Source organism: Mirounga angustirostris, unplaced genomic scaffold (assembly GCF_029215605.1).
Source record: "Mirounga angustirostris isolate CCGP_5_RB_7025 unplaced genomic scaffold, mMirAng1.0.hap1 SCAF_9, whole genome shotgun sequence".
In the NCBI taxonomy this organism is placed as follows: Eukaryota; Metazoa; Chordata; class Mammalia; order Carnivora; family Phocidae; genus Mirounga; species Mirounga angustirostris.
Genome location: NW_026991717.1, coordinates 4,995,730 through 5,020,048, shown reverse-complemented (window position 1 = coordinate 5,020,048; position 24,319 = coordinate 4,995,730). Strand labels below are relative to the sequence as shown.

The 24,319-nt window shown below is 53.0% G+C and overlaps 1 protein-coding gene across 2 annotated transcripts in view; it reads left to right on the top strand.

Moving 5' to 3' along the window:
* The first annotated feature begins 2,040 nt into the window (after positions 1-2,040).
* ALPK3 (alpha kinase 3) overlaps positions 2,041-24,319 on the top strand; it is a 54,128-nt gene continuing 31,849 nt past the window's right edge. The window contains exons 1-5 of one of the 2 annotated variants that reach the window (XM_045899333.3): positions 2,041-2,204; positions 7,286-7,324; positions 10,701-10,822; positions 21,743-21,860; positions 22,459-23,683. In XM_045899333.3, coding sequence (XP_045755289.1) covers positions 2,062-2,204; positions 7,286-7,324; positions 10,701-10,822; positions 21,743-21,860; positions 22,459-23,683 — 1,647 coding nt within the window. In that variant the 5' untranslated portion in view covers positions 2,041-2,061. The remainder of the gene's footprint in view (positions 2,205-7,285; positions 7,325-10,700; positions 10,823-21,742; positions 21,861-22,458; positions 23,684-24,319) is intronic. The other variant, XM_045899332.3, reaches the window with a different exon arrangement.

The following is a 24,319-nucleotide window of genomic DNA, read 5'->3' as shown; positions in this document are numbered from 1 at the left end:
GCTATTCTGTATCTCCATATCTTTGCCCACACTGTTCCCTCCATCTGGAATATTCTGTCTGTCCTGTCCCCCCCCCCCCCCCCAACAGTCCACTTGGTGAGCACCTATGAAATTTTCAAAATCCTTCTCAAATTTACTGCCTTGTAAACCATCCTAACCCAAACCCCGGGCAATCCACTCTTTTCTCTGTACTTTCATGCTCCCCTATACATAGTTTTATATTATACATTTCATCTTCATTGTATTTTGTTTTATATGCCTGTTTCTCCCATTGGACAAAAGTTTCTTGAAAACACAGATCCTGTGACTCCCACCTGTAGCACATTGCCCTAGCATGATCCATGGGTGTTCATACAACTTAAACAAATGAACCAAAACTTGAAGCATGCTTTCAGATATTTGGAGGACTGTCCTGTAGATGCCTGAAGAGATTTTAATACATGTACCTCCAGAGAGCCAACAACAAGGATAAATGGGGGCATGTGGTCAGGAGATGGATTTGGGCTCACTGGGAAAAACTGCCTTCGTATTGGTCAAGACTCACATTCTATCAACAGAAGTCTAATTCGCAGCAGCTTGAGCAAAGAGAACTTTTTTGGTACACAGATTCAACAAACTGGTCGGACTGCCAACCTACAAAAATGTCAGGGACAAAGCTGGGTTTCAGGAACACCTACAGCGATCTACCTGGAAGCCATCAGGACTCTGAGCCCCTTGCTTTTGCTTCTCTCTTGTCAGCTTCCTTCTTCCTCACTGCAGACTGGCCTCTTCCACCAGGTAGGAAGCATGGCTGCTGAAAGCTGGGACCTCACAGCTCACTGCTTTCCAGCGCTGCTTTTCTCACCCAGTTCCAGTTTAAAAACATTTTGGTAAAGAACTCCCATCGGCACAGCTTGGGTGTGATGCTTACCTCTGTGGTCAGGGAGATGGGTACCACGAAGAGCCTGGCTTAAGTCAGCTGTCAGCCAACTGAGGCCAGGGATGGGGTCATGTAGGAATAAAGGCATTTGCCATTGGGACCACACCGCGAGAGTGGGGGAAGAACCATTTCCAAAGCCAGTGGGAATGTACAGTGTGAAGCTTCTAGGACAGAGGGGTGGTACTCCTTTGCTCTAACTTCCTAAAGATCATAGCCACCCAGCTGCAGGCACTTTCTGGATGCTTCCAAGGATAAAGGAGAGAAAAAAAAAAATGGATAAATATTGGTCACTCCCAGTATTTAGAACCAGGTTTAGTCCGTGCTTACAATCTTACTCTTAGAAATTGTTGCACGGTTGAATCGTTTTCTGCGCATTAGGACTCTGCCATTTCCCCCCAAGGTGCTGAGAAATGGAGGCTGGGTGGAGTAGGAGGTCCCCAATTATTCTAGAAGTGGTTTTTGAGCCCTTCATCTACGCTAGATAATGGAAGGGAACGCAAGACACATCCAGAGGAGCTCCGTGGAGATGTGTGGGCTTGTCTAAGTCGTGGACCAACCCCAGTCACCGGCAAGGCGAGGGTCAGCGGGGGCTGCCACCAGGGAGAAGGGGGCCGGTCCCCGGCTGCGGCGGCGCCCACCGTGTGGAGCCCAGGCTCCAAGCGGCCTGGCGCCCCTGAACTTCGCCTGGCCTGCGCCGCCAGCTCCTCGGGTGCTTCTGCACCTTCCGCTGCGCGAAGGCCGCGCGGCCCGCGCGTCCACAGTTGCGAAAGCCACCCCCCCGACCCCCCACGAGCGGGGGAAGGAGGGTCGGCAGGAAGCCGGGGGCCTGGGGCCTGGAGTTTGGGGCACAGCGGGAGGCCTCCCGAGGCCCAGGCCCCGACGCCGGGCCGGCTCCGGGCGCTCCACGCGCGTCGGGCCGCGGCCCCGGGAATGGCCGAGCGCAGCGGGGTCGGGCCCTCGCGCGAGGCCCGGCGCCCCCCGGCGCCGCGGACGCCGCGCCCGTCGGCCCGGGCCGGGGGAGGGACAGCAGCAGGTGACGACGGCCGCGCCGCGGGGCTATAAATAGGGGCGCGCGTCAGCCGCGGGCGGGAGCGGCGGCCGGCAGGGCAGGGGCCTGGCGAGCGCGCGCGGCCGGCGGCGGGATGGGGTCGCGCAGGGCCCCCGGACGCGGCTGGGGCTCGGGCGGGCGGGCCGGGGCGGCGGGCGACGGCGAGGACGACGGGCCGGTGTGGACCCCCAGCCCGGCCAGCCGCAGCTACCTGCTCAGCGTGAGGCCGGAGGCCAGGTGAGTGGCGCGTCCCCCCGGGGGGCCCCGGGGCCGGGGGTGGGGTGGGGGGCTGGGGGGCCGGCGGGCGGAGGCGGCGGCGACGCCCTCGAGGGCACCCTGGCTCCCTCCTCCCGAGGCCTGAGAGCTGAGGCGTGGCCGGGCGCAGGGGCCCTCAGGCCCTCAAGGCTCCTCCTGACCCCTCAGGGCCTGCGGGGCCTCGGGCCTCTGGCAACGCGAGGCTCGAGAGAGGAGAAGGGCCCAGCTCTGCGGGTGATTTCACAGGGGCCCGAAGGCCTTCCTTTATCGCCCCTCGTCCCATCGGCACCCTCACCCCATACTCAGCTACTCCCTGGCCTCGGATTCCACAGTGAGCGATAAGGAAAGCCAGAGTGGCTGGAATTCCTCCCCCAGCTGGAAGGGAGGGGGAGAGCATTCACGGGGTAAGGGTAGGGGCAGAGTGGGAGCGGGGAGTTGGGGAGGGGCGCTAGGGGGACCCCCCCAGTGGGGGCTACTTAGCTCAGGGGGGTGGGGGTGGTGGGGTTCACCAGGAAGAAATAAGGTTCTTATTTCTGTGCAAATAAGGTTCTTCCTCTGGGCCCAGGGCTGTGGTCTTCCCCAGGATCTTTGTGGGGGCTGGTGAGGGGCAGGGGTGGGATGAGGGGCTGACTGGCCCTGTCTGAAGAATCAGAGCTTGCTGTTCTGAGGGAGCCAAGTGCCCTGCCCAGTTTGGGGGAGTAGGATGCCAAAGGAGGGGCCCAACCGAGGAGCCCTGTACTCCTCTGCCAAGAATTAGAGGTGTGGTTGCTTTGTTTTAGGAGCTAGGCTACCCGCAGATACAAAGACACACAGATAGTCAACAGAGAGGCCCACAGGCGCTCAGAGGCCCCCAGACACCCAGGGACACGTGCATCGCCACGGGGAGAGACGGACATTTCCTGCACCCTCTGGGCAGCTCAGTTTCCCTCCAACTCTGGAGCCTGTTTTCCAAAGGGAATTGTGATGGTTGGCTGTTGGGATAGTGGTTGTGTCCTGGCCCCAGAGCTTGGCTTGTTGTAGCTTATGTGGAAAACGGCCACTCATCTGAGAAGCTGTCTGGGGACCTCTTGTCCTCCGTTCCTAAAACAGCACAAAAACAGGCATCAAGGACATTCAGGAAAAGTCCCAGGCACTTCCTCGTGAACTGGCTGAGTTCTGTTGACCTTGGAGTTGGAAAAGTTCAAATGTAACCGGAACCGGTTTCTGCATAAAACTCGTCAAATGGTGTCACATGTCTGGGGCAGGGCTGAGGGCTGGTGTTAGTGACGGAGTGAGACTGGACAAGGCCCCTGGCTTCCCAGGAACGAATGCCCCTTTTTTCCCCGAACCACTGGCTCTATGGAAAAACTGGAATGAGCCTTGGGCATTTATTCCCATCTGTGGTGAAGCTGCCTGCCTTGTAGGAGCCTCACACTTGTCTCACACTTGTCACGGGGACTCGCCTGGGCTTTGCCTCCTGCATCTGGCCTTTGTCAATACCAGGAGAACACACAGCAGAGAAGCAGCGATGGAGGGAGGGAAGCAGGGGTGGCTTGAAAACCAGGCAGAATAGGGAAGGCAGTGGATCTGGACTGGTAGAGAAAAAGCTGGAGAGTGGACAGCTACCTGGCTGAGCTGTTGCATGGTAGATGATTTTTAATTGCCCGCCTGATGAGCACAAAGCAGTGTCCCAGCCTGAGAACTGCAGGCAGGACGGAAGTGGCCGGTCCAAGTCCCCTTGTATCTAAATGCGAATGCTACTTTTCATTAGGCCTTTGGAGGAGGCAGGGCTGGGGCTCCAGTGGGAGAGAGGGCTCTGTTTTGCCCCTGTCGGCTGGCTACAGACCCCCACAGGTCCTCAGGGACAAGGAGGGCCAGATTTATCTCACCTCTGGAAAAGCCTCTGGCCAAAGAGGGAAGAATGTGACTGTGAATGGCTGTGATGGGGGTGGGTGGGGGGCGATTCCCAGTTCCCTAGCAAGGCCTGACTCTTGTGTTAGAGCGGGCAACCATGCAGTCTTCTGTCCCTCACAATAGCTTGACTGCCTGTGGGGATGGGAAGAGGGCCCAAGAGATGAAGGAGAAAGAGGGTCCCTTGAGGACTTTGCCAGCTATCCTTGGCCCCAGCCCAGATGAACCCTGACTATCCCAGAGTCCTGACTGAGAGGCAGGTTCTTTTCCACTCACTCTTGGCTCCAACATTTTTCTGGGTCTACCTCTATGCATGGAGCTCATGAGGCGTCATTGTCGGCTGCCTCTGGGAGCTGATGGACAGCTGGGCTGGCGGCTGGGCCACCAGAAGCATTGGCCCAGGGCTAGAACCTGGCCCCCTATGCCTATCTCCCCTCGCCTAACCCCACGGCCCTGAGGTGGTTTCCAGACTGTAGTCAGCTTAAGGCTATTTCCAGTGCCCACTGGGGTCAGAGGTCCAGCATGCAGATAGTCCCAGCAAACTGTTGGTCCAGCCTCCTAGGACATCCACCCTCTAGGACCTCATCCCTATAAGAAGGTGGGGCATGGGGACTAGAGTGGGGTAAGGACCTACAGTCAGGTGGACAGACACTCAAAAGTTTCAGAGGTCCCTGCCCCCTCATTTCTTGGAGAGCCTGGCCCACGTGGGCTCAGAGGAGCCACAGGACCTATGATGTTTACTGCAGACAGCTTTGGAAGACCTCTTCTGTTCTGCTTGGGTCAGGCAGGCTGTCTCAGGCTTTCAGGGAAACTGAGTCATCAGGCTGTTCTGTCCCAGAATATATGAAAGCCAGGAAGAGTGGGAGACCCTGGCTTCCACAGCCAGTCCTGGCTCCCTCCAGGCTCACTCTCCTGCTTTACCAAGAGAGCTTTCCTTCCTGGGCCCTGAATTCCCATTCTGTACAATGAAGGTGGCATTAAGAACTGTTGTAGGCCTTTCCGCACCCACGTTTGATGCCTTCGGATTCTGAGCCCCTTGCAGGCAGTGGAGGGAGACGCTCCTGCCTGGGCGAGGCCCTGAGCCTAGCTTTGGCCCGGAAAGCAGGGCATAAGTACAGCTCTCCCCTCCGAAGACAAGGTCGCCTTCGTGGCGCAGGGCTCCTCCCGAGCCGGCTAACAGCGGATGGGTGAGGCCTGGAGGAAGCAGGACAGGGGACAGAGCCGCACAGACAGCTCTAGAGGGAGCCGGGCTGGGGTCACTGTCCCCGCTCAGGGTCTCCTCTGCTTGCAGGTGACACCTGTCATTTTCCTCGTGGAATGAGAGAGCTGATTCTCTCCCTCTCCTTCCCAGGGAAGAAATCCAGACCCAACAGAGGAGAGATCTCTCAATTACGAGGAGAAAGGCAAAGGAAGTTCATGGTCAGGAAAGGATGGAGTTGGCCAGTGTCTTGGAACCATGGGAGGTTCTGCCCACGCGGCCTCCAGAGGATTTTTAAAGCTCTGAGCAAGGCAGCTGCATCCTTGCCCTTCCCACCTTCCCTGGAGCAGCGGCTCCCTCTGGGGGGCAGCACCCTTCCTGTTTGAAAGATGCTCTTGCATACCCTCTCTCTTCCTTCTTTCTCTCTCTCTGTCTCCCTTCCATAAAACAGCTGTTGGATGCCTGCTGTCTGCTGAGCACTGTGCTGGGAGTAGGAAAGCTACCAAGGAAGCTAGGTCTGAAGGCAGGGCGGACAGGGGTTAGTTGAGCAGAAGGAAGGAGGGAGGGCTTTCCAAACAGGGAGGCCAGAAGTATGGGCTTAGATGCCATGTCCGTGGCAGTTAGGGACAGGTTTGGTTCCAGTGGAACGTGGGTGTTGGGAAGAAGAGAACCATGGTTGTAGTGGGGGTGTGAGCTGAGCCGGGAGGACCTTAAGTGCCCAATTAAGGAGTTGAGACTCAACGGGAGGATTGTCACATTTTTTTTCAGGGAAGTGGTGTGATATGGGGTGTGAAGGAGAAAGGGGCTGAGGTGGTCATCAGAAATGGAGCCATGGGGTTCTAGATCAGGACACAACTGCAGGAGTAGCGAGAAAGGGAGAAAGAAGAGCCAAGAATTGTTGACAGGCGGGACTTAGGAGCTGGAGGAGAGGGAGGAATCCAAAGTGGCAGATTTACAGTTTGGAGTTTGGGAGGACGCTGGAGGTGGCCCAAGCCCGGGAGCCCTGGAGTGGAAGCCGTGTTTTGGGGCAGAGGAGGAATTTGGGGTTTTGGTGATAAAGAGACAGGCTCTCAGTGGAGCTTGCTTGTGGTTGGAGATGCAGACTCAAGTGTCATAGGGCAGGCTGGGCTGCTGGTCACAAAGGGAGAGCTCGCCTGGCAGGGACAGCCGAAGGGGGCCAGGGTGGAGGGGGTGGCCCCAAGATCTCCCAAAGGGCGGCGCCACAGTGGTCCTAGGCTCCCCTGGAGCTGTTCGTGTTAGGAAAGGTGGAGGGAGAGGAGAGTGGGGTGGTGTCCCTGTGTGGGTCCTCCGCCCCCAGTGGCCATTGTCCACTTTGAGCTGCCCTGGGGGTAGGAGGGGCGATCAGGGCCTGTAGGCATAATGGGCCTTGTGCTAGTCTCACTGAGCTGGGTGCCTCCTGGCTCCTGCTGAATTAACTGCTTTGTTTTTCTCCTCTTCTTTTCTCTTCCAGCTGGTTTGCCTTGTGTGGCCCCTTTAACCGTACTTTAACCTATTAATGGGTGTTCTCCAAGCCACCTGTCTCCTTCCCAGGGTGTTAGCGGATTTCTAAGAATGGGGGCCCTTCTCCCCCAAAAGGCCGAGGGTTGAAGCAGGAGCTGCTCCCCAGGCTGGTGCGCTGCGGGGTTGGGAAGCGTGCCAGGCAGCCATGAGCCCCTCTCTGGGGGCCAGTCACCCAAGTGCCTGGGACGCTTTTTTCTCAAAGCGCAGCCCCAAGGGGCCTCCTTCCTGCCTAACCATCCCCCCTGGACTCCTCTGCATTTAATGAGCTCTCGGATTCAGATACCCTGGTGTCTGGTGGTGAGGCCAGCAGGCCAACTAAGACAGCTGGTCCCTTTTAATAGAAAGGCCTCCAGGCCCCAGATGGTGGCCAATTAATACTCTGCAGAATGTTGTTGGTTTCGCCTTCTTTCCTTGCTTTTTTGGCCTAATGATTCCATTTGCTGTTTTCGCTTAGCTTATCAAGCAACCGGTTGTCTCACCCCAGCTCTGGAAGGTAAACGCACATTGCATTACATTTCTCTGACTGCTTTTTTTTCCTTGGGTCTGGGCATTGAAGGGCCTCGGGGTGACAGTTTGTGCACTGACGGGGCTGCATGGGGTGAGGGGAGGGCTGGAGGGTGGTGGCGGGCGGGGGGTGTGAGAGGGCATTCTTGCGAGCACGGGTCTTACAGGGGCTAGAGTTGAAGCTTGCATGGACCACTGAAAGGCTTCTGGGGACCCAGAAATAGGCAAGGCTTCCCTAGGTGCGCGCTGCTGTGTCTCTGTGCCCCCAGGAGAGGTACCACGGGGCCCGGACAGCGAACCACCAGGCATGGGCCCCACTTCCCGGTCTGAGGTCTCCACGGTGTTTGTAATCCCATGTCTAGGTTGGACCCCTTACTGTCGATCTTCTGACCAGGGTTCCTGCCTTAAATGGTTTCCCCCTGAGTCCCTTAAGTTCTTCTACCACCTCTTTCTCTAATCCCCCTCTCTTTTGGCTCTCTCCACCCCCGCAGGACTGTGCACTCTTTGAGGTCAGGGAGCACCATGTTAGTGTTTTCCTGCATTTGCTTGTTCTCTGCACCTGCTTCAGAGGCAGGGCAGGACTGGAGCAGGCCCAGTGGGGGTTCGCCCGTGGAATGCCTGTCTTCTCTCCTCCCGAGCTGGGGACAGCTTTTTACTGTTGGCTGAGCTAACTTTTATAATCAAAGTGGGAACATTTCCTGGCTCTCTCCCACCACTTGGACCTCCCACCATCTGGTAGATTTGGGGAGAGTTGCCTACAGTTTCTGTACACAGGGAAAGATTCCTGAGTAGCCAACTGGTGTCCCAATAGGTAATAGTGTCTACAGACACGATTAGGACCTACCATGTACTTTCCCTTGATATAGGAGAGCATTGAGGAACTTTGTTCTGGGTTAGTTCAGGGTCTGGACGGGTGGGAGAGAGGACATCACAGACAATTCAAAGTGGAGTGCTAAGTGCTAAAAGAGAAAGGTCCTTGGAAGTTTATTTAAAGCAAGGTAAAGAACCAAACCTAAGGGCAGAGTCTGGTTCCTCTGAACACCATGAAAACCAGTGATTCTGGTATTCCTTAGAAACACACGATTAGGTTGTGATCTCCTTATGAAGTCACAGAGTTGGAAAGACTTGGAGGTGTCAGGGTGGGACCAGACCGTTTCCAGATGTGTGGACTTCTGGCTTTCTAGGACCCTGGAAGCAGCTCATTCACAGTCCGTCAGAGCGGTCTGGAGTTGGGGACAGAAAGCGGGTGACATTCGGTGGACAGCATATGCAGAGACTCTCCCTGTCTCCCCTCATGCACCCCACACCCACCTCCCAGAGGGCTTTCGGCTAGTCATGCCATGATTTTCCCATGTAAACATTTTCTGTAATGCAGCTTAGAACCTAGTGTGGGAAGTTTGAGAAGATGAGTGTTCTTTCCTGTTCAAAATCAGTAAGGACACAAAATGACTACCTGTTGTTGAATATCTCGCATGAGCACCGCCTCTGCAAATTTCCTGGAAGCAGAGTTTCCCTCTTTTCTCTCGGGCACCCATTTCCAGTAGCTTATCTCCTTAGACTCGTCCAAGCAGCCTAAGCCGAATACTGGATCCAGGCTCATGTTCATGAGTAAGATAGGATTCAGGTTATGGAGGGAGGACGGAACGAGGGCTGTTTTGAATTAGCTGCAACATCATGGAAGTCCAAATCCTTTTGGCACAACAGTTTCCTTTGGCAACTGTTGGTGGGGATTTGGTATTCCCCAAAGTCAGAAATTTGCTCTTAGTGTGAGAGCAGCAAGAAACATTTTCAGATGTTATGTTCCTGAGTGTCAGGGAATTGAAGGACCCTCTCTTTCCAAGCTGGTTAGAGGAAAAGGAAGAGTTGTACTCGAGAGAGGAGTTCTAGATGAGAGCATCACAGGGAGTGTTCTAGAAGCCTGACTGTAGACCCAGTTCAAACGTTCAGCTGTGTGGGAGGTTAGCGTCCCCCTTTCTGGGTAGACTTTGCCGGGGAGGGCTCCTGTCAATTCCCCGAAGGCCCAGGCATCTGCATTCCTGTGGAGACACCACGCCTGGAGCCCTGTGGGTCCAGAAGTCTTACCTGCTTCCAGACGCTCTTCCTGGGATAGAACCTGTCTCCTCAAACTCAAGTCCAGAATGACATGCACAGAAACAATGAGTTGAGTGTGGAAGCTCTCCCCACAAAGCACAGGGTTGTAGCCCCTCGTTGCTGTGCTCGAACAGACCCCTCCCCGCCGCCCCCGGTGGAGAGGTCTGGAGCCGACACGCATTGCCTGGGTGGCAGCCCCTCCTCTGAGGCACAGAGAAAGGCAGACCCTCCCGCTTCTGTTCACTTCTCCCCTCATGGTCCTCACTGCTGCTCACAATGGGCTGTGTGAGTGGGGAGGGCCGGGCACGGCTTGTGCACTAGACAACTTGGCTGTGTGGTTACGCTTCATGCCTAGGGACGCATTGTGTCTCTGCGGGCCCGTGAGAGGGTTTGGCATGGTGGTTTGCTTCCTGTGCCCAGGAAGGAGAGGACTGGACATGCTAAGCAGTGTTGGTGAGTCCACGCTGGACTCTGAGCCTGCAAATGCCCTTGAATTCGGAGAGGCTGACTGTCACAGTGGAACTAAAAGTCCTGGCTTTTGCAGGGGTGGATCTGGTTCTGGTTTGGCAGTCGTGCTGGTTGGTCCTGGAGCTAGCAGCCGTGTATTCACTTGCGCATGTGGTATCCAGGGATGATCCAGGAGCAGACTCTCTTTTCTGATGCCCCGAGGAATTAGAGTCTAACTTTGGATCCAGATCCCTGGCATTGGCTGGCTTATTCTTTAGCTACTATGGTCTATGCTCATAAATTCGGGGGCATTTCTTTTGAGCCCAAACATTAGGGGAGACCCCTGAACTGCGTCTCCTTGAGGGTTAACTGGCTTTTCCCTCTTTGGCGTGAATGGAAGCTCTGCTGTTCTGGGGTCTCCATCTCTGAGGCTGGACCTATCCATATGTGTGCCACCCCCATGCACGAGCTTTCCGGGAGATAAATGGTAGAGGGTAAAGCAAAGCCCTCCAATAAGGATGGGAAAGGGACACCAGGGCTGATGGTTTGGCATGCTTAGGAGCCTGGCCCATGATCAGAAGACTGCCTATTGGAATGGGTCTGGATCAGGTTTCCATTCATCCCCTTGGTACCATCCCTGCCTCCAACCTGGCCAAGAGATCTGGCTCCCTTGAAGACTTGCTCAGGTACTGGAGCCATGGCCATGGGATGATGGATGGATATGGTAAGATTTAAGTTGTTTTGGACAACACCAGTCCAAATTGGGCAATACCAGATATCTTGGCAGGGGGGGAAGGCCACTCTGAAAAGTTCTTTGCCTCTCCTAGGAGCACCTTCTGCTCCATCATTGCTCAGCTAACAGAGGAGACCCAGCCGCTATTCGAGACCACGCTCAAGTCCCGGGCTGTGTCCGAGGACAGTGATGCCAAGTTCACCTGCATCGTCACAGGTAATGAAGCCCTCTGTACAATCCACACCAGGGTCACTGCACACAGGAGGGTCCCAGGGGGCTGTGGGGACAGGCACGGAAGGGGTTGGCTGTGTGCATAAAACTGTGCAAGTTCACATTTGTTTCCTTAGCTTTCTCTCCAGTTTAATCTCCCTGTGTGGGCTGGGGTCCCTTTCCCCTCCCATTCTGGAACCACATATACACCCTGCTCTTCTTCAAAATCTATTTTCAGGTTCTTAACTCTCGGGCAAACATAGACGACCAATGAATCTTAGTTGCAAGGAAAGAAGCTCTCCAGTTGAAAAAGGTTTTTGAGGCCGTCTCCCCAAATATCCCCATTTTAGAGTTGAGTAGGTTGACGCTTGGGGCTGTCAAGCCTGAGAGACAGTGATGTCGAGTGATTCTGACTGCAGAGCCTGGAGACAGACTGCCTGGCTGGAATGCTGATCTGTCCCCTTTCCAGTTATGTGATACAGAAGAGTTTGCATAGCCTTTCATGACTTCGCAGCACCTCCTCTGTAAAGTGGGGATGATGATAGTATGAACCTCATAGGATTATTGTGAGACCGAATGCATCAAACCTGCAAAGCATTTGGAATAGTGCCTGGCATACAGTTAGTACCATGTAAGTGTTAGAAATGAAGACAACTATTATTTGCATTTCCCTGAGCTCCATGGTGGGATTTGGCAGAACAGGAAGCAGAGTGATACTCCTTGGGAGGGGATGGTGTGGTGGGAGGACTGGAAAGCTGGCCCTGAGCATGGCCTCTCCTCCAGACCTCCTGTTGTACCAGCCTGACCTGCTAGTGGGCCTGCAGGTCTGCCCCTCCCAGCCGTGCAGCCATCAGACCAAGGGGCCCAGATCAAGCTTCCCTCCAAGAGTACCCTTTTTTCCCCCCAGTAAATCAAGGGCATTGGTAGTTTCCAGCTGTGACATGCCCTGATTCTGGGGGACCTGTCTGCCCCAGCCATCTAAACAGCTTCTCTGGGACTGGGTTCCCTCAGGCAGTTCTCACCCTTACCCAGAACCCTCTGAGCTCCACGCTGAGAACCCCGTCTGTTCCAGGGGATGGCAGACACCTGCCTATATCCCTTACCTTTGTGTGGCATAACACATTTTGCAATATTTATCTGTTTCCATTGTCATTGGATTCTTACAAAACCTGGTGAAGTAAGTGCTATTATTAGTCAAATTTTACGGAGAAGGAACCGACAATAGGTTAGGTGACTTGCCAAAGTCCACAAAGCTGGTGAAGAGGAGATACTACTTCTGCTCTCTGTAGCATCTGAGGCTTCTCCTTTATGCCTGCTTTGTAACTGTGGTACTAACAGTTTTCTGGAAGAACTTAGCTCTTTCACAAATCTGTGCTTACATACGCTATTTTCTTTTCTTTTTTTTTTTTTTTAAGATTTTATTTATTTCTTTGACAGAGAGACACAGCGAGAGAGGGAACACAAGCAGGGGGAGTGGGAGAGGGAGAAACAGGCTTCCCGCCGAGCAGGGAGCCCGACGCGGGGCTCGATCCCAGGATCCTGGGATCATGACCTGAGCCGAAGGCAGATGCTCAATGACTGAGCCACCCAGGCGCCCCTACATACGCTATTTTCCCTACATAGAAAGTCCTTAATCACTTCTTTTTAAAGGAAATTAATTTTTATTTGATCAAATTAACACATATACATAATGTAAGTCTTCAAAGTATACTAATAGGCATGTATCAAAGTACAGCAGTTCACCTCTCCCACCAGTTTGTCTTCCCAGAAGCGACTGTTTTCACCTTTTAACTATTAGTGTCTACATTTAGCTATTCAATGTATTTATTAGCTATTAGTGTATACATTTAGCTGTTTAGTGTATACATTTCCACAATGCTGAGTAATTATGTGACTGTTCTGCCTTCAGCTCGGGTCACGATCCCAGGGTCCTGGGATCGAGCCTCACATAGGGCTCCCTGCTCAGCGGGGAGCCTGCTTCTCCCTCTCCCACTCCCCCTGCTTGTGTTCCCAATCTCCCTATCTCTCTGTCAAATAAATGAATTTTAAAAATCTAAAAAAAAAATAATGTGACTGTTGCTAACTTTTGACACTTCGGGTTTTCATGCTAGCTGGTCTTCCTGTTACAGTGGTTAGGGAATTAGCTCTCTCTATCTTAATTTTCTGTTTCTCCTCACTTATCTTCTCAATATAGTTATGTCATAATTTTTGCTTAAATCAATATTTACTGTTTACCTTATTTCTAGGTAATATTATTCATAACTGAAGATTGTAGTATACTATGATTATACTTCTTTTTTCTGTTTTTACTCATTAGTATTTTCTTTAATTTTTCGTTTAATTGGTTTTTTTTTTTTTGCTACCTATTGCTAAATTTTCTTATCCCATCCAATAGCCTCTTACTACAGTTTCCAACAAGGTCACTGTCATCAGTCCTCCTGTCAGCTGTTTTCCTTGGAGACATCTCTCTTGGACATCTCTGTTCTTCTGTCTCAACTGGTGGCCTTTTAGGCCAGATACACAACTGTTATCCTGGGGTTTCCCTTGCCTTTCTCCTGGGTTTGATTCAGTTTCCTGGATCTCATATGGTCCTTTTTCTTGGTTTATTCTCTGGCTTTACTACACTACATCTTTCAGTAGTGTCATGAAAAAGACATTCTACCAGAGATGGTATGACAATGGGGGCTTTGTGATGACAAGCTCTCCACCTGTCTCTCCTTTGAGCCTTTCAGCCCCCATGTGATTTAGTTGCTTTCTGCATCTGACACATGGTTGGCATCTTGGGATCTCCCTTTACCATCATCCTATGCATTCCCTTTACCTCTCTCCTATGATGGATTTCCTGGTTTTTATATTCCACATTTTTCTTTTTCTTGATTTACATTCTTATTTTGGTAGCTTCCTAGGCAAAGTACGTGGGAAGTAAATGTTAGACAACTTCTGTCTGAAAATGTTTTTTTGTTTGTTTTTTACTTTACTCTTGATGGAGAGTTTGGCTGGGTATAGAATTCTAAGTTGAAAATAATTGTCCTTGAGAATTTTGAAGACATTGCTGCACTGTCTTCTTGCTCCCAATGTTAGTGTTCAGAGCAAGATGACGATTTGACTCCTCATTCTTTTTTTTTTTTTTTTAAAGATTTTATTTATTTATTTATTTGAGAGAGAGAGAGAGAGAGAGAGAAACAGCATGAGAGGGGAGAGGGTCAGAGGGAGAAGCAGGCTCCCCGCTGAGCCGGGAGCCCAATGTGGGACTCGATCCCAGGACTCCGGGACCATGACCTGAGCCGAAGGCAGTTGCTTAACCAACTGAGCCACCCAGGCGCCCATTGACTCCTCATTCTTTGCAGGAGACTGTTTGTTTGTTTTCTTTTTTCCCTCTCTCTCTCTGGAAGCTTGTAAGAATGTTCTGATATTTCATAATGATGTATCTTGATATGGGTGTCTTTTCATCCTGGGGTGTGCTTGGACTCTTTCAATCTGGTAACCGATGGCCTCTAGGTCTGAGAAATTTGAGATTATTTTGATGTTGGTTTGTTCCTCCTGTTTTCTCTCCTCCGTCTTTCTGGAACTCTTGTTATGTGGATATCTGCTCCCCTGGACTCATTCTCTTATTTTCTTTTCCTTTCTTCCCCTTTTATCTATTTGTCTTTTTGCTCTACTTTCTGGGAGATTTCCTCTGGGTTTTTAATTTCTAAGAGCTCCTTAAAAAATTTTTTTTCAGGGGCACCTGGGTGGCTCAGTTGTTAAGCATCTGCCTTCGGCCCTGGTCATGATCCCAGGGTCCTGGGGTCGAGCCCCACATCGGGCTCCCTGCTTGGTGGGAAGTCTGCTTCTCCCTCTCCCTCTGCCCCTGCTTGTGTTCCCTCTCTCCCTGTTTCTCTCTCTGTCAAATAAATAAATAAAATCTTAAAAAATATATTTTTTTTCCTGTGGCAATCTGTTCTGCATGAACGTAATATCTTCTCTTAGCTCTCTGAGACTAGTAATGATAGCTTTCTAAAAGTTTCCTTCTCCCTGCATAGCTTGAGTTCCTTCCAGTTTGCTTTTTTTTTTTTTTTTTAATTTAGTTGTTTTGGTCCTTAATTTTCTATGTATAGGCTTTTCTCAGACACCTAGGGATCTTTGGGTGTCAGATAATGGTCAAAAAGCTGGTTGTCAGTTCTGAGCAAGCAGGAGGGGACTGAAAACTTGAGGCTTCCTTGTAGGGTGATCTGGCAACCACTGTTGGAACTGACAAAGCAAGTTTCTTTAATTCCTTCATCTTGGGCTAGCTAGAGTCCCTAGTGAATACTGTTCCCATACCTTGCCTGGAGGGTAAAGATTTTCCAGGGGCTATGCAGATGACAGGGTTGGGTGGGCTCTCATCAGAGAGCATTTATTTTATGCATACAGTTACTATGTTTTTCTGTTTCCCATAGAGTAGTCCTGCCCTCAGCTGTGCTGGCTTGCCCTTAGGGTAGTTTTACCTTTCCAGATAATCCTCAGGGTAGTTTTACCTTTCCAGATAATCATCCTCGCCTTTTGACCATGGAGGCAGGGGGCGGGAAGGAGCGTACCTAGTGGCACGGAGGGGGTGAGGGAATCCAGAGATCTGATGTTTTTTCACGCAACTTATAACCCCTCCTCCTTCCCTTTCCCCCAAGTGTTTGCCAGAAATTATGCCTTTTGGGGGATTTTCCAGTGTTCAAAGGGTAGCTCTCAATTTCCCCACTGCTACCTTAGGGTTCAGCTGTCCTTGGTCTGCAGAGCCTGTTTCCACTGTCCATCTGCTTTCCGACTTTTCAAACTGTTGTTCCTCCTACTGCTTGCCTCATCTGTTCTCCCCTTCCCTGTGGTTTTATATCTTTTAATTAAAAAATACTCTTTAGAGTACTCATAGTGGAGAGAGAGTGAAAACAGGTGATATGCTCATTCTGTCTTTTTACCTAGAAGCCTACTCCTTTGCTGGAAAATTCCTTCTCATCTTTCAAAGCCCAGCCCAAATGTCTTATCCTCTAGGACATCATCTCTAGCTCTTCTGCGGAAATCTCTTGCTTTATCTATTTCTCCATTCCTCTGGGAAGACTGAGATCTGCGAGGATAGAGCACAATCCTGGCACATGGTGCCTTTCTGGAGCAAGCACAAAGAAGGCGCTCAGTACCTATTTGCCAAATGCCTATTCCTTTAAGCTGCAGCTGCTGCTGGGGCCATGGGCTGCCTGAGAGGGGCAGGCATTAGAGAAGGGCTCCCTTCTCTCTCTCTTCCATTCTACCCTTCGTAGCCATGGACTCTGAGAGTGATGTTGGAGAAGCCAGATAGGAGTCTGACTTACAGAATCTTGGGGCATTTTATTCAATACACCCAATGTCATTATGAAACTTTGCCCTGTTTTAAGCCCAACCCAAAGGAGCAAACCTTTACCCCTTCAGTTGAGATAATATCCATGTCTCATGATGACCAACCAGGGCCACGGTCTTCTTTCTGCTCGGGAGCACCTGCCATGCTCGGATCTACAGCACTCCCACTTGGGGCTGTAAGATTTCCAGGGCTCTAGTTATTGCTAACATCTGTACCTCAGTCCCCTGTCGTACCTAACTTCCTCTTCCCCCACTCTTTGCCCCCCACACATAAAAACACGTCAGGTCACCTGAGTTTTATATAGTAGATTAAGGAGGAGGTCTCTGTGATCACCACAATACACCGTCAATAAGCGATTTCCAATTAGCAAGGAGAGAATGTAGACTGTATGGGGAAGAAAGGGGCAGGGGAAGCGGGATGCAGAAAAATCAGAGAACAAAGGAAACAGGAGCTGGGTCTCCTGATCTGGAGAAGTAGATGGTAGATAGATCTATGGCTGAGACTGGCCTCCACGTGAGACTTGTGTAGTGATCCCAGCATGTGTCGGTGGAGATAAAATGACCACATTTGTCTGTCTTCCTCCCACTCTGCTGGTAGTGTTCCTTAAACTAGACTGTGATGAGTCAGCCCCATCAAGGCCCTGCCAGGAACACGTGATGCTTTCTGGTGGGGCAGAACCTAGACCACGTGAGGGAGAGGAGTCTGTGCCGGTTCTCCGGCTGGCTGAGCTCTGAGAGAAGTCCTTGGGGTCTTGGAGAAGAATATACAATCCTGAGGCTCTCCCCTCTCGGAGGTGGTGAAGGGGGGGACAGCAGGCCTTGACTCAGCCGTCTGGCTGCTGTGTCCCCCAGGGGCTCCTTTGGCCAGAATGCTACTGTCCTCGTTGAGGTTGCCCATCTTTGTCCAGTATGGCGGCCCCATTCCCCCACTCTCCTCAGCTCTTTGTGGATTCTGTGTTGGGGTGTGTGTGTGTGTGCATAGATGTTGGGGCAGGGGAGGAAGCCACCGCAAGCCGCTGGGCAGTGACGGAGCCTTGAGACAGAACCAAGTTCCTGAAAAACACCTTTCTCAGAGAAACAAGTCTACTATAATGAATGCTGGGAACAGAAATTTACTTATTGGTCCCAGAATCCTCACCAGAAAGAGCATCGGTAAAGGGAAAAGGAAGCCAGATGCTTTGTGACTCTGGCTAAGTCACTTCACTTCCCAGAGCCTTGTCTTCCTTTTGTGTGAAACACAGATTAAAACCCCTGACCTGCCTGTTTTATAGAAGAGAGGGATTTGAATTTGGTTCTTCTGCATGTCATCAGCTGGATGATTTGGGACAGAAGTCTTAATTTCATGGGCCTTGAATTCCTCTTCTTTGTTGTTTTATTTTTTTATTTTTAAGATTTTATTTATTTATTTGACAGAAAGAGAGAGAGAGAGCACAAGTAGGGGGAGGGGCAGAGGGAGAGGGAGAAGCAGACTCCCCCCCGAGCAGGGAGCCCAACATGGGGCTCGATCCCAGGACCCTGGGATCATGACCTGAGCTGAAGGCAGATGCTTAACTGACTGAACCACCCAGGTGCCCCGAATTCCCCTTCTTTAAATTGGGGGTTAATAACAGTACATTCCTGTAGGATTTTTGTGATGATTACATAATACAAGAAAAATGTTCGGCTCAGTACCTGGCACATAATTAGTCCTCAGTAAGTGTGAAGAATTGTTTTCACAGGATTGTGAGGAGGGCCAGATGAAACTGTTTGAAAGCTCTTTGGAAAACTCTATATTGATACTCATCACTCTTGATCTCTTCCACCCAAGCTTCTCAAACTGGGGATGGTTGGGACAAGGCTGCAAGTCTCCGAGCTGGGTTCCAGACTCAGGCCTGCTGGCTGTGAAGCAGAGGTCTCGGGGGGAAAGAGGGAAAGCCACAGGCTGCAGGACCACGTGGGCTCTCCTGGCCAGAGCTGAACGTGTGTGCCCGCCTGCTTGTGGGCACGTACGCGCGGGCAGGCATGTGTGTGCAGCTGGGAGGGAAGGACCTTTCCTGCTTTTGTGTGTTTTAGACACACTTCATATTATCCAGGGCACAAGGAGATGTTTTCTGTCCAAATAAAAGTGTTTCAAAAACCCACTGTTGCCATGGAGCCCTAAGCTGTCAGGCTGACCGCCACATTGTGCAGAAGCACCGGAGGAAGGCATGGGGGCTGAGGCCTCAGCCTTGGGGTGCTGGGGTCCATTCAATATCTCCTTCCCTGCCCCAGCTTGACTGGACTCAGATGCCCTGGAGACTGAGGCCCTACTGGGCAGATCATGGGGCCGGGAGGCTCTGAGCCGGGCCCTGGGAGGGATGAGATCATCGCACAGGATGGTGAGGACATTTGTGCTGGCCTTGGCCACATGCGGTGATGTAACCAGGGGCTTTAGCTCACAGTGGAAACATGGGGCTCGCTTTACAGTGAGGGCTGCCCAGAGTTTGTTCCTGGCCGACTCAGCTTCAGCCTCGCCTCCCTTGCTCCCTGCTCCTGGACGCAGTCACCTGGCGTGTCCTTCGCTCTCCACCCCCACACGCTACTGTTACGGTTCCTACGTCAGGCGTGCCATCCCCATCTGTCTCCTGCTTGTTTGTTCACTCACTTCCTTACTCACTCCTTTACTCACTCATCCATCAGGGTTTTACTAAGTGACTGCTATGCGCCAGGCACCGTCTCAGCTGCTGAGGACAGAGCAGGAGAGAACACGGAACTGCGCACATGGGGCGCGGGTCTCGGAGAAGAGACAGGCAGGGACTTAGTGCACCGCAGCGGCCTGATTCGTGCCCTGAAGGGAGGTGCAGGCACCAAACTTTACGGTTTCTGAAATTCCGCCCACCCTTCACGGCCAGTTCAAATGCCGCTCCCGCCATAAAGCCCTTGCTGATATCCTAGCCACAGGTGCTTGCTCCTTTCTTGGCACCCTGAGCACTTAGTGTATTCGTCTATAAATATTTCCTGAGCGTTGGCTCCAGACCAGGGACTATTCTAGGAACTAGGGACACAGCAGTGAATAACACAGATAAGTCACAAACCGATGTCCCACTGGGGGTTGGAGAGGATCCACGTCGTCTAACAAACTCCTCAGTGTATCACATGTCAGATGGCAAAGCGTTCTATACACCAAACACAGTGAGAGGAGTAGCGGCACGGGGAGGGTGGGTTCTGTTTAATACGGGGCGGGGGAGAAGGCCCCCTGAGGAGGTAACTTGAGGACAGAAAGTGAGGGAGTCAAGGTGGGTTGCTCGCACGGTGTGTTAGAGGTGAGCCAGTCGGACCCTGTGGCTGGGGGGGCAGCGAGCAAGGCCAAGAGTGTTGGGAGATGAGGCAGGGGGGTGCGGGGCCCCGATCAGGAGGGCCTACATGAAATGGGGGCTCCTGGGTGTTTGGAGCAGAGGAGTGCCACGACCTGACTTGACTTGAAAAGGCTCACTCTGGCTGCTATGTGGACAGTGGGCTGAATAGAAGCCAGATTGGGAGTAGTGAGGTCACCGGGGAGGTTATTATAGAAATTGAGGCAAGAGATGATGGTGGGGACTGGTTGGTGGTGGGGAGTGGCAAGAAGAGATCAGGTTCTGGATATATTCTGAAGGGAGGGCCCACAGGATTGTCTGATGGAGTGGACATGTGAAAAGGAAAGGAATAAAGGAATACCTCCAGATTTGGGGCCCGAACCAACTTAGGAGGATAAAGTTGCCATGGACCCGAGCTATGTGGGAACTGTCCTGGAGAGGGGCATGAGGAGCTGGGCCTGGGGCATAGTAATTCCGAGACCTATTAGATCTCCAAGTGGAGGTGTGAAGACACACAGTCAGAATTAGGAACCAGGAGTCCAGGGGGGAGGTCTGGGCTGGACGTACAAATGTGGGAGTCGTGAGCATATAGATCTTTAACGGCCAGAGGGCAGCATTAGGGCCTCGGGTTATATGGATCGAAAGGGGCGAGCGGTTCTGGGGCCTGAGCCCTGGGGCGCCTCATACTCACAGGCCCCGGTGGTGAGGGGGACAGATGAAGGAAATTAGAAAGAGTGGCCCGCGATGCAGGAAGAGCACTTGAAGGAGTGAGGAGAAGGTCTCAGGAAGCGGGGTCAATGCCGACAGATTGAGTAGATGAGGCGTAAGAATTGCCAGTAGATTTGGCGACGTGCGAGTCATGAGTGACCTCCACGGGCACAGTTCCGGTGTTGTGTGAGCACAAAAGCCTGATGGGAGGGGAGGGGAGGAAGACAGCGCAGACAGCAGCTGCAGAGAACTGTCTTGTAAAACTCATACATCAGGCTTGTGTGCCAAGGGGGATGATATCACAGAGGGGAACAGTTTGCTGATGGGGGCAAGAGCAGGAAAAACTGTTGGAAAGACATCCTTGATGAGGCAAGAAGAGATGGGGTCCAGGGAGGACAGCTTTGGAGAGACGTGTGGGCCGCAGATCCAAAGACAGCAGGGAGGGTGGGGCAGGTGTCCCCTGACTTACCTTTTCCACTGTACGGTGGGTTCCCTGAGACCAGAGAGCCTGCCGGCCAGGCTTCCACAGCTGTGTAAGCCCCTCGCGGCACTCAGCACACTTAATATGTATGTTGGAGGGAATGTGAGCTAGGGGTCTTTGAATTTGGATCAACAGTGTCAGTCATTTGGAGTCGGCTTAAGGAATGAAGCAGGGTTCACTGGTAAGGCTGGTGGGACTGATAAGTAGGAGTTCCTCGATGCCCAGGCAAGGAATGGAGCCAGTCTTTGGAAGGATGTTGGGACTGTCTATCTGTCTCCTATCTCCTATTCTGTCCTGAATATCAGCTTCATTTTTGCATCTCACTGCAGGCCGGTCCACGTGGAGAACAGGGCTGCACCCCTTTGAAATCATAGCGCCAGGCCCAAGGGTAGATTGTCTCTAGGTCCTGATTCCTGAAACCTAGGTCAAATAACTGGACTCGATTAGCTGATTGGGTGTCCATTACCAGACCCATCAGCCAGGTGAGGACGGAGGCAGGGACACGTGACTCTAACAGTTGGAAGCTCTCCTTGTGGGCAGGGCTGGAAGTCCCACAGCAGTGAATGATTGGGTAGGGAATTGTAGATGGCAGGATGATGGATGGATGGATGGATGGATGGATGGATGGATGGATGGATAGATGGATAGATGGATGGATGGATAATGGATGGATGGATGTTTTAGCTGTGTCAGCAAATAATGCCAGCATCTCAGCAACCTGGGATAAAAGAAGGCTCTTGGTGTTGGGGTACTGGGGGGAGACCTCTGAGGATAGAGCTATTACTGCAGTTGAGAATGTAGATCAGGACACCAAAAGAAGGAGGCTTGTTACTACCAGCCAAGGCTTTCTGGAAACTTCTTGCTTCCCCGCTAGGAAGTTTCTCCTCCATATATGCCTCCCAGCTGCTGAAACAGAACAGTTTTCTGCCTTGACATGGGCTAGCTTCTAAAAATAAACAGAGCCAAATGATAGCCCTTTTCTTCCAGCGAGGGGGGACGGTGGTCTGGGGAAGCTATGGCATCCTATTCTCTCCTTCTCCTATTTTGGAACTGCTCTTCCTGAAACCCAGTCCCCCACTTCCTTCTTAGGATACCCAGAGCCAGAGGTGACCTGGTACAAGGATGACATAGAGCTGGACCGCTACTGTGGTTTGCCGAAGTATGAGATCACTCACCAGGGCAACTGTCACGCACTACATCTCTACAGGTGAGGGAAAGCGGCCCGTCCTGCTTTCTCTGCACTCCTGGGTGTCCTGTGGCCCCAGCAGAGATGGGCTCAGCTGGACACTCGTGTCCAGGAGGGATCCTAGGGTGGAGGGCAGGTTTCTGCCGCTGAGTTGAACCTGCTGGTGAGCTGCCTGCCTGCCAGGGTCTGGGATCTCCTAAGGCCAGGGTGGGAGGATTTCTGACAGCCAGAGAGTGAAGCGTAACCAGAGGAGGTCCCAACTCGTGGAAACATTTTCCATGAGGTCAGCTACTGAAAAAAGCTCCTGTGTCATCCTTACTTCACAAGGGGCTGTATGAGTCACCTGCTTCTGAAGGGCGCTCTCCTGGACCTCACGTCTAATCCCTCCTGGAACAGCGTGCCCTGGGCCAGCTCCCTCCCTGTTGCCAGCCTCAGTTTCCCCAACTGTAACGGGGAGTGTTGGATGCAGTGGTGTCGGAGGTGGGGTGTGGCACTCAGGCTCGGGGGGACCCGTAGGGGGTGGGGCAGCACGCTCGGTTCCAGGAGATGCTGGTTGTGGGGTAGAGGGCCTCTCACCTGGCAGGAGGGGAGAGTCAGCGTCTTGTGCTCCTACATTTAGGTGTCAAGAGGAGGATGCGGCCATCTACCAGGCCTCTGCCCGGAACACCAAGGGCATCGTGTCCTGCTCAGGGGTCTTGGAGGTTGGCACTATGACTGAATACAAGATCCACCAGCGCTGGTTCACCAAACTGAAGCGCAAGGCTGCGGCAAAGATGCGAGAGATCGAGCAGAACTGGAAGCCCAGGAAGGAGGTGGTGGGGGACGCCGACACTCTGCGCAAGCTCAGCCCCGACCGCTTCCAGCGGAAACGGCGGCTGAGCGGGGATGAGGCGTCAGTGCCCTCGGCCCCCACCAGGGAGGCTGAGGACGGGACCCCAGCGGCTTGGCAGAAGGAAGAGGCTGAGCCTGGTCAGCATCCAGCTTTGGGCCTCATCAACAGTTTTGCTCCCGGAGAGGTGACCACCAACGGGGAGGCTGCCCCCGAGAACGGGGAGGATGGGGAGCACGGCCTGTTGACGTACATCTGTGAGGCCATGGAGCTGGGGCCTCAGCGAGCCCCCCAAAAGGAGTCTGGGGCCAAGAAGAAAAAGAAAGGTGAGGAACCTAAGCAAGGTCTACGGAAGCCAGAGTTAGAGAAGGCAGCTCGAAGCCAACAATCTTCCGAAAGCCGTGCCCCTAGTTCCGACAAGCCTGGGACACAGGGGCCCACGGACATGGAGCAGGTCCAGACCCGGCCCAGAGGCAGGGCTGCATGGGGGCCTGGGGCTCCTGGAGTGGATAGCCTCAGGAAGTCAGCTCGAGCTGCGGGCACTCGAGAGCAGGCCCAGAATGCCCCGGCGCCAGGCCCCATCCCAGGCCCCGTCCCAGGCCCCGACCAGCAAGTGTACTCCCTGGAAAGCACCCGGGCGGGCAGGCCGAATGGGGAGGAGGGGCCCCAGACCCCAAGTGGCAGGGCACCTGGAGAGATGCCCTTGGGGAAGGTACCCAGTGAGGCTGGAAGTGAAAGGGGGCCTGTTGCCCCTGGCCAGCCCACGTCCTCAGCCCCCCAGCCAACTAGGCCTTTCAACAGGAAGAGATTTGCCCCTCCGAAGCCCAAAGGGGAGCCCACCGCCGACAGCAAGCCTGATTCTTCCCTGAGCCAAGCTCCAGAACCAGGGGCCCAGAGCTCAGGGAAGGCCCCACCTCAGGCCTCTGCCCAAGTGCCCACACCCCCTGCCCGGCGGAGACACGGCGCCCGGGACAGCCCCCTGCAGGGGCGAGCAGGCCACAGGACTTCGGGAGAGGTAAGCGTGGGTGTCGGGTGCCTGGAGGCTGCTCTGGGAAGCTGACCTCATGGAAACTCTTGCTCTAAGAGCTCGGCAGCCAGTGAGCGGTGGGCTATTTATAGAAGGGGGTGAGGTGGTGATGGAGTGCCAGCCAGGAGCAGGGGACCACAGGCCTGGCCTTAGCCCCAGCCAATCTCCAGACGCCGGGCATGAGGGCAACACAGCCTGCCTGTGACCCTACCCTGTGACAGCCTGGGAGCTCACGGCCGAGGCGGAGGGAGGGAGGTGGAGGGAGACGATGTTCTTTGGGGAGGAAAGAGCCAGGGGAGGGTTTTCTTGGGGGTATACTGAGGCAACAGTGTCTCATGGGGAGACTGAGGAGCTGGGGTGAGCTGTTGTGTGTGGTGGGTCTCGACCTGGATGCTTCTCAGATTTTTAACAATATCAACTGTCCAGGAAATTCTGGTTTAATCTGGGTTTTTATCTAAGATTTTGGAGTCAGGTGTACCTATGGGCAAATCTGACTATGCTTAGCATCTGGTGATTGGGGCAAGCTGTAAAATCAGAATAAAAATGTTACCTAATTTGTTGGCTGTTGGGAAAATCTGCCTGCTCAGCGGAGGGCCTGGTGCATGTTAAGAACTAACGAAATGG